The sequence below is a fragment of the Hipposideros armiger genome, unplaced genomic scaffold (assembly GCF_001890085.2).
Source record: "Hipposideros armiger isolate ML-2016 unplaced genomic scaffold, ASM189008v1 scaffold_880, whole genome shotgun sequence".
Taxonomy (NCBI): Eukaryota; Metazoa; Chordata; class Mammalia; order Chiroptera; family Hipposideridae; genus Hipposideros; species Hipposideros armiger.
The window spans coordinates 147,450-157,863 of NW_017732230.1; the positions used below are offsets into that span (position 1 = coordinate 147,450).

A 10,414-nucleotide genomic window follows, 5' to 3' on the forward strand; every position below is an offset into this window, starting at 1 on the left:
TTTGGAATAGTTTTTAAAAAATATTGTAAGGGTAACAGTGAAAGAAGTCATGGTACATTCATATTGTGGAATACAGCACTGCAACGAAAAAGGATGAATTGTGTCTGTATGTTCACGCATGGATAGACAGCCATATGATGGATTAAAAAAAAAAAAGCTTCAGAATAGGAACAGAATAGCTTCCCTCCTTGCTTTTTTTTTTTTTTTTTTTTTTTTNCAGGCACCCAGCAAGGTGCTGAGGGCCCAGCAGTCAGCAAGGCGGATTGATCCCTGTTCTTATGGCACTTACAGACCAGCACACACAACAGTGAGCGCACAGCACCTGCAACCCGTGTACACACGGCCCTGCCATGCGCACTTGTCCACACGCAGGTACACTGTACATACAGTCCGCGTGCAGGAGTCCCCCCGCATGCCCCACTGCCGGATCAGCTGCACATGACCCACGTAGACACATGTCTGTATCATTGACACATACCCAGTGTATGCATACCACATGTACCATATCCACCTCCTGTGCACGTGTCATTCACACATGGCCGGTGTACACACTTTCCTTAACCTGTGTCCACACACTGCACACACTCAGCATGTGTCACTCATGTACCTGTTCCTCTCTCTGCCCCACATGGGCAGCTTGGGAGGCCTAGGCCAGCCCCTGTGGGTGGGTCTGAGGGGATGGAGGTCAAAGATGCAGGGCCTGGACCCCCATCGCAGGGGAGAGAAGGTGGACCCTGGCTTCACGGCTGGCGGCCAGGAAATTATAGTCGACACCAAACCAAGCGGCCCCTTCGCGGGCCAGGTAATCAGGCCTCTCCCGGATTCGGCCTGACAGCTTAAATGTTCTAATTTCACTGCCAGGGGCCCAGGTCCCCCACTCTGGCCCAGCCCAGGCCTCGTCCGTCCATCATAATTGGACCCACGTTTTCATTACCCTGAGATTAGACAGGTCCCCTCCAGCCAGGGGGACGCCCACAGCTGCACGGGAACCATCCCCCACACAAATGCATTTACCTGATTATGGAGTTTATTTTATAGCAATTGTCCAGAATGCGGGAGGCCCCCTTCACCCTACCGCGTGCTCCCCAGACCCCAGAGGCCTCCACTAACCCTGGACAAGTGGTTTCTGCCTAATGTACTAAAGCCACATCCCCTAGGCCCTGCGATCCTGGAGGCCCCACTGGCCCCCTGCATGGACTGGGTCCCTTTCTGAAAAACCACTTAAGGAATTTGGAGAGGGAGTAAGGGAGGGAGAGAAGAATATTCCAAGAATCTTCTCCTGGGGTGCATATGGTGGGGGGTGGGTGTCTTTCTTCCAGAGCTGTGTTTCATTTATTCATTCAACAAACACATATTCAGTCTCTGAGCTAATGACAATGCCACTGATGGGTGAGCACGCTCATTTATTCAACACCTACTGTATGCCAGAGAAGGATTACGCACAAGGCTGCTGCTTTCCCAGAGGTCACAGTCTGGCAGAGGGGACCGGCANTATATATATATATATATATATATATAAATGAAAGGTCTGTAAGGATATACCTCTGTTAAAGGGGAGTAAGATTGGGGATGGACTTTTGAGGAGTTTCTTTGAATTTTTAACATTCCAGTTTCTTTTGTAATATCCAACATACACGCATGTGCAAACATGGAAGAAAGAATAGCAAACAAAACAAAGTTCTTGCGTTCTCTTTGGCCTGCATTTTTCATGGGACTTTGAAAGCTGTTGAATTGGATAGAGGAGGTGGTTAACTCTTCTGGCAAGTGTGAGAATTTCCATACCCAGCTTTTCTTTTTGAAAGAGAGAGAGGCTGAAGACGGGAGAGGGAGAAGGGATTGTTCCAGCATTACTCATTACCCAGCACATCCAAACAGGTAGTCTTACTCTGGTCCCTGCCACCACCTAAGCCCTGACACACAGAGGAACAGAGGAACTCTTTGATAAATGTCAACTGAACTAGAGCAATCAGCTGAAAGCCATTTGCTGAGCTGTCTGACTGCCCTGGGCCCGAGGTTTTCCTTTATTCATTTATCATGATATACGGCTTTGGCCAACATACACACAGGAGAGAAATTGTTGACATGTGGAACCCAACTACAGAAAATCTTTCAATTTCCACCCCACCCCCACCCCCGTCTGTTCACCAAATAAGTTTTTGTTTATTTAAAGACTACAGAGGATTTGGCTGTTAAGAACCAAATGCCTTTGGAGTGGAGTTACAACATAATTTATCATTTCCTCTGTTTATTAAAAAATCCTGCATCTTTGAGAAGCACATTTGCAGTGAGTGGGGGATTTCGGCCACTCATGAAAAACTGTTGCAAAGCCCTCGCCATGTGGCTCACCCCCAAAAAGGCTCCTTGACTGCTCTTTCTAGCCCTGTTCTTCCTTTAGTTGACTTCCAGTTGTGTGACGGCTACTCGGGACTGGTGACTGGGGTCTGACTGAGGACAGGCAAGCAGGGCGGAGATTGTTATAATAGCTTCTTCCATCTTCGGCCTAATTCTAACCTTGAGTCTCCTTGGCTGTCGTCAGCATATCCCACCAGTACAAGCAGGGGAGGAGTGCACCCTATCACCTCTAGCACAGAGAGGAGTCAAACAGCAAAGAGAAGCTGGGTGCTGCTTCAAAGGAATGCGGCAAGGCCCTGCTGCTGCCGAGGTGGGTGCTGTTCTCCAGGCAGACATTGGGCAGAGCTGGAGCGAACCTCTGACCTTCCACCCGAGACATAAATAGCAGCTCAGTCCAGTGCACCACACACCCCTCACTCAGAGACAGGGGTCTTACCCATTTGTGTACCTGAGACCCAACTGGTGCTCACTCATGTTTACGAAGGCAGCAGGACACACTGGGACGAGCAATGCTTTAGATCAAGCCTCAGTCTGAATCCCAGCTCTGCCATGTGCCAGCTGTGTAACCTTGGGCAAGAGACTTCACCTCTGACTGAGCCCCTCCCTCTCTGTAAAATGCGAATGACAGTGAATAATGAAACCCTCTTACTGATTTTGTTACTTTGGGCAAATTATCTCATATTGTCAAGTCTCAGTTTTCCCATTTGTAAAATGGAGATAACACACATCTTGCAAGTTTACTGTGAAGATAAAAAATACTGCCTAGAACCGTATCTAGCTCAGGATGGCTATGTTATAAGTGAATGAATGAATGAACAAACAAATGAATAAAAGAAAAATCAATGCATGGGGGAGGACTAACTTAACCCAGTACCCCAAAATGAGCCACAACAAACCCACTTATCTGTCAACAGGCAGACCCTGGGAAAAGGTATCTCACAACCAAGCAAATGTTGAGGACAGAGCAAGAGTGGAAAATGTTAAAATGGAAAGAAAAGACAAGCAGCCAGCATTTGCTGAGTAGCTACTATGTACAGTTCATTCATAGCACATTTGAGTGTCTACTGTGTCCCAGGCATTATGCCAAATTCTGAGGCTACTGAAGATATGCAGAGTAATTATCAGAAAGAACAATTAAGGTTCAGATAAAAACAGTTGATGGTGCTATGAGAGCCAATAATGGGCGGGGGGGGAATGACTTCCCAGAAGAAGTGCTTTTCCAGATGAGATGTGAAGGGCGAACAGGACTGGCCAGGTGAGGAGTGGAGGAAGGTGGCAACAGAGAAAAGAGCAGGTGTGAAAATGACCCAGAGGCAAAAGTACCGTTCCGGCTGCTTGACACACAGGTCCTCAGAGAGCATACAGCCAGACCCACTCTCCAGTTTCCTTTGTGGTTATTACTCTTTCCAATTCCTTTAGACTTTATTGTTTGGTGAGAATGGGCCTCTAGCAAAGCTACCCAGTCACAGGTTAGGGCCCACATCAGTCTAAGCAAAGATGAGAGCTGGGGACAGGGCATGACTAATTGTTTGGACAGGAAGCTCCCAACAGGAGGTGCAGTTGGCGCTAAGCCTGCCAGTGGTCCTAGCCATTTGGCAAATGCCTAAGGAGAGGCCCTCTGTTGGTAACAGGTACTCGCCGACAGCCACCCATGCCAGACGCCCAGAGCAGATGGGGTGGACAGGGGACAGGAGGCAGAGAAGGAACAAGTCTGGGTGTCCCACTGGAAGGCTGGGCCTCGCGAGGACTGCCAAGTACACAGTGACAGCCTTCTGTGTGGATGGGTAGACAGGTGCCAATTAGCCACCCAGGGATCCACCAGAAACGGGGCTCTGAACTGCTGGGCCTGGTGGACTTTCATCCAAGGAGCTCTTTGGTCTTCACTGCCAGGTGCCTGTCCAGCTCTGCAACTGTGTCGTCGGCCATTTGGCTGATCTGCAGAAGAACAAAATGAGACAGCCTGATAACTGGGGCTGGAAAAGGGTGGGGGAGAAATATACCAGGACTACGAAAAGGTTATCTGGGAAATAATATGGTGATAAAGCTCGCATTCACTGAGTCTCAGCCAGGCACCATACTAAGAACTTTGTATACACACTCTTACTGATTCCTAACCGCTAGACACTGTCATCCCCATTTCAAAGATGAGGAAACTGAGGCAGACAGGTCACTTGTTCGGGGTACACAACTAGAAAGTAGCAATGACAAGATTTAATCTGGGTAGTCTGATTCCACGGCCCCAAATTCTTAACTATTATTATAGAATACAGAGAAGCCAGCCTTATCTGTCCCTTAATGAGCCTCTAGAATTTCCTACACTCTGCTCCATAAAGCCCTCATATTAATTTATAAGACTATGAAGATCCCAATAGCTAAGCAGAAAGAAAAATGTCTTGAAGAAAGATGTACATCTGGTTAACAAACATGGAAAATTCAATAGACACTGAAGAAATGGAAATTAAAACAAGATATAATTCAGTCATCAGAGTTAACAAAATTTGATGTTGTGGTTTTTAATTACAATATTCAACGCCAGGAAGCTATGGTGAAATGGATAAGGTCACATATCATCAATAGGGATTCAAATTGATGCTAATGTTCATACCATTTTTAACCCCCAAATCTCTCAACTGGGAAATTACCACATGAATGGAATCTGAAAAACTTTCAGGTTCTATATACAAAGATATTTATCTATGCTTTATTTTTAATAATGAAAAATCAGAAAATCCAAAGTGCTAGAACAGGGAAGTAGTTGAATACATATAGCCATTAAAAATGGTTAAGATTATCCATTTCTTATGGAGGGGGTATGAATATGAATATGAGTAACATTCCATTATCTAGTTCTGAAATGTTTGAATGTTTGAATGTTTTATAACAAGCATGGACTGCTTTTGCAATCAGAAAAAAAAGAAATGATGTTTCAAGATACTATTTATAATATCATGGAGACATGCTCACGTTACCCCCAAGTTAAAGAAAAAGCAGTATATAAAATTGTGTATCTGTATATGCAACACAAATGATCTCAAATATGATTTTAAAAATGCATATTTTTTAAAACTGGGAGGAAACCTGTCAAAATATTCATAGTAATTATCTTCTGGTGATGGGAAGATAGCCGATATATTATTCATGTCGTTGTCTGTCACATCTACTATATACCAGAAGACCTCGTATATAGTAAGTGCTCGGGAAATATTTACTCAATGAATATTAAAGTTTACTGTGCTTTTCTATATTTTCCCAATTTTTTTGCAATAAACACACACTCCCTCTGAGAATGATAAACACAGAACACAACTGGGTAGGAGTTGCAGTCTCCCCCCCCCACCCCCACCCCCAGGTCTGAGAGGAACCTAAGGCAGGAAGCCTCAGGCTGGAAGCTTGGAAAGGAGCAGCAGTGCCCAGGATCTGTGTGCTCAGCAGCACAGCGGCTGTTTGACATCTTGATTTGCAGACCACAGGCCTTGGCCAGAAACTGCAAAATAAATGCACTAGAAAGGGTAGAAACTAAAAAGGGTTTGAAGCAATTGGTCCCAGGCACGGAGATAGCCAGGCTCTCACCATAGCAACAGCTGCACATTTTTCAGCTGGAAAAGCGAAATTTCAGGGGCTGCTGGGCACTCTGGAAGAGCAACAGGGTGCAGGACGGCTGCTCGGTCCCTCCTCACTCAGCCAGCCACACACCCTGATACGCTTCTTTTGCCCCCACCTGAGCAGCTTGCTTTAAGTGGGCTGTGGGGGCGTGCCCAGCAGTACTGCCCAGCAGGCATGCCCCTGCAGGCTGGCAGCCTGGGACAGCCAGGAAAGAGGGTGGCAAGCCCCCTCTGGAAGAGTGGTGTTTGGGGACACAGGCGGGGACTGGGAGGAGGGAGGGTACCTAGGGCAACAATTTGATAACGATGGTTCTGGGTGAAAATCTCAGTGCAGTGGCTGTGTAAGTCATTTCCCCACTCTGAGACTCAGTTTCTTCATCTACCCAATGGGGATGCTAGTCCCTTCCTCAAAAAGTAAGGGGTTGGGAGGGTTAAAGTCATGAATACACGAGCATGTTTTAAATTGGTTATTTGCTATGCAAATGCTGCTTGTGTTACTGATTTTTATATCACTTCATGACTTCCTTCCAAATCAATCAATTAATGAAAACATTTACTAACTTTCTACAATATTACAGGCACAAAGGGCCCTTGGGGACAGTCTGCCTGCAAGTGCATCTTTTCCATCTTGATCAGACTTCTTTAAACAATGATGAACAACAAGGCCAAGGACACCAACATCGCCCTCTTACTACAGTCCAGACACTGGGCTAAAAACTTCACAGTGCATTATTTCACATAATCCTCAAAACATACAAATACTATTATCATGTCCCCTTAATGTATTATGAATTTTAATTATTTCACCTGACAGTTACATAGTAGAGTTCATACCATGCAAAAGTGTTTTGTCCTCTGTTACTTGATGCAAATCCAACAACCTCACACAACCTCTATAAGGCGGGTGGACAGTTGTTACGGAAGAGTAACCCAGGGCATGAAGTGTCACTAACCTGCCCAAGGCCACGTCAGAAGTCAGTGGTGTGACTGAGCCAGGAACTCACCCACCCCAATGGCCAGTTTGGTGCCACCACTCCCTCTGAAGAGTCCACGCCCCCAACCTAGTCCTTCCTCCTCCCAGGTAGGCTCATTAAAACAGTCAATCCATATTCAAAGTCACAAGGTGGGAGAGAAGTGGGATGGACAAACAGGCAAACACTACCGAGGACTAGCCACCATACTGGCCACTTTTAAGTATGTTGTGTTATTTGGTTCTCTTACAATCCTGTGCAATAGGCATTACTGCTACCACTTTACAGTGCGGAAACAGAGGCTCAGAAAGGTGAAACCAGTTGCTGACCTTAACAGGTAAAAAATGAAAGAGCTATGATTTGAATCCAGGTCAGTCGGACACCAAACAAGAGCCCTTTCCATTACAATATGCTGCCTCATAACAATTATAACACCATCATCAATAGTATCATCGGGGCTGTCGTGGTGGTCATCATCCTCCCATTTCATTGCATCAGCATCAGCATCACACTTGCTCCTTACAAGTTCAGGAAAACAAAAGGCAGAGAGGAAAGGGGGATGGCAGAGCACATGGCATACCCCTGGGGCAGGCTTCCCTGAGGCCTGCCTCAGAACACCCCCAATGCTGCAGGGTGCTGCTCCACTCCTCGCTCAGGGCGCCCTGCCTGCCTGCCTGCTAGGAGCCTTCCCCTCCTTCAGCCCCACTAGCACCCAGCTTCACTTCAGAGCAGTTTCTCAGAAAAAGGCGGCAGTGAAAGGATCTTGGCCGGATTTACTGGTGGTTTCTGCCAAGTGCTTTAATGTTCAGCAGGCCCATTTACAGCAAACTCAAGCGAAGGTGAAACAGCAGGCTGACAGATGTCAGAGTCTCGGGTGGGAAGACCCTGGCCCCTCAGCAGAGCTGGCCTGGGCTGGTGGTTGGGAAGTTGGCAGCGAGAGGGTTTGGGGGTCAGATATGATTGCAGGGATAGAACCTACAAAACAATAATTTCCTTCTCACACACCAAAGATGAAACATTTTTATAATACGGTTTTTTAAAATCTGACCTCAAAAGACTTGGAAAATTTTTTAAAAATTAAGAAAATCTCACAAAGAATAAAATTAAAATTGTGCATAATCCCATTACCTGAAATGACCACCATTAACATTTTGAAGTGATTAAGCTGCCAACTGTTTATGTATATGAAGCTCTTCATTATAAAAATGAAATACTATTCTGTAATCTACCTTAGTAAACTTTTTGGAATTTATTTTTTTATGTCTGTAAAATGTCATAACTCTCTCCTCTGTCTCTCTCTCTCTCTACCCCCCTCCCCCTTTCCCTCCCTCCCTCCTATCTATCTATCTATCTATCTATCTATCTATCTATCTATCTATCTATCTATCTAAAGATTCCAGTACACAGATGTAAAACAACTTATTTTCCCAGTGTCAGAAATTTAGTCAGTTTTCAGTTTTCTACTATTATACATACTATATCAACAGACGCTTCTGTAGATAAGATTACTGACAATTTATTTTGGATACATTCCTAAGTCACTGAATCAGAAATGTATGGATTTGGGTATATCCTGCCATATTAATCTGTAGAAAAATTGTATGGATTTATATAAAGAATAACTTAGTCTTCCCTGTGGAGTGTGGAAGTAGAAGCAATACTTCCAACATAAGTAAGATTTTAAACTCACATTAAAAATTTTAGGTTCAAATGCTAGGGATTAGAAAAGGCAAATTAGAAAAAAAAAAATACACATATTCTTCTAAAGACCCTGTAAGTGATTTAGGCAGTACTTACCAAGAACCTTAAAAATACGCATTCCCTTTGTGCTATAATTCCACACTTGGGACTGTATCTTAGGGAAATCATCTCAACAAAGATATTTGTATAAAAATCTTCACTGCAATCTTATTTATAATAACAAGTTTAAACAAACTAAATGTTCAACGAGAGGCTTATGAAAGGAAACTATGGTATAATCATAAGACGGACAATTTTGTAACCGTTAGAAATGGCTGTTTACAAAGAGTTTTAAGACACAAGAAAACGTTAATTGTTTTAATGCTGAACAGAAAATAAAAAGCTGGATACAAAATTGTATGTACACTACATGTTCTCAATCATATCAAAACCATGTAGTTTTCTTAAAAAGGGGGTAAATAAGAACTATTCCAAAATGTTAATAGCAGTTGCTTCTGCAATGTGGCAGTATGGTAAATTTTCCCCCATTTTTTAAAACAGTCTTCTGAACTCTACATTTTCTACAATGAGCACACGATACTTTGATAATCAGGAACAAAGTAAACAAATATTTTTAAAAACTGCTTGATAAAGCAACACTCAGCCCCTGCCTTATTTAAACAAAAACACACACCAAAAACTACAGATCCACGACTTCTGTCAGGAAAAAGAACAAAACGAAGTATGCACAAGGCTGTCGGCTGAATGTTTTCTTACTGAAAGTTCAGTAAATTAAGTTATTATCAACAATGGTGAGAACTAACACTTAAATAATAATGTCTTTAATAAAGACGGTCGCACTGGATATATCCTGAAATACATACAGTATGACCTTTTTTCTTGAATTATTACATAGATGAGTATGCTTACAGACGTTAACTTGAATGTTAACAACGGTTATCTCTGGGTGATGAAATTTCAGTTACTTCTTAATTTTTAAAAAATTTACACTAGGGATGACCGGTTAGCTCAGTTGGTTAGAGAATGTGTTGCTGATAACTCCAAGGTTGCCGGTTCAATTCCCGCATGGGCCAATGTGAGCTGCGCCCTCCTTAAAAGAGTCAACTATGCCCTTGTAGCATGAAAGCAACGTGTGACCAATGACCATGGCTGTTCCCCAATAAAAAAATTAAAAAAAATTTACACTAAACATGGATTATTCTTTTATTTCTGGTATTATACTAAAGTTATTTTCATTTTGAAAAATAATAACAAGGACTGAATAAAAAAAATCTACTCTGAAGAGAAAGGTAAAAAGGCAGGTGCGAATGAGAGAAGGCTTCTAGAAAGGTCTGTGTCCAGTGGGTTTTAGCCAGACAGCTGGTTCTCTGATCATTCTTCCTTTTTCAAGCAGCGTGGGCTCGGGTCTCTGAGGCAGATGCCCAGACTTGCTGAGTGAGGAGTGACTGGCAGGTCTTGGAGGTCCACAGGCTAACCACCAGGAAGCAGGGAAGAGGCCAAGTGTCAGCTATAGAGATGGAACCCCTTGGGAGATGGACAAGGAGCTGCCCAGCTGGGGCCAGGGCCCGAACTCTTCCGAGGCCTGATCAGTGCTCAGAAAACGCCAGCCTAGTCTCTGAACCCCTTTTAGCTGATACAGGGAGACAGGAGAGCACGCACATTGCATGAAGGGAGCTTTGAGGGTCTAGGTGTCAGACACTCTAATAGTGCTTCTAGCAGCCCCAGGGCAACCTTTCAAGGTAGGAATTACCCTTTTTATGGAAGAAACAGACTCCAAGGAGTCAAGTA

At 44.1% G+C, this 10,414-nt stretch overlaps 1 protein-coding gene across 1 annotated transcript in view; it reads right to left on the reverse strand.

The window, feature by feature from the left end:
• Positions 1-1,719: 1,719 nt before the first annotated feature.
• The window catches only part of MRRF (mitochondrial ribosome recycling factor), a gene marked incomplete at its 5' end in the record, with an annotated part of 50,842 nt that continues 42,147 nt past the window's right edge, over positions 1,720-10,414 (reverse strand). Inside the window, one exon of the mRNA XM_019630007.1 lies at positions 1,720-4,287. Coding sequence (XP_019485552.1) covers positions 4,210-4,287 — 78 coding nt within the window. The remainder of the gene's footprint in view (positions 4,288-10,414) is intronic.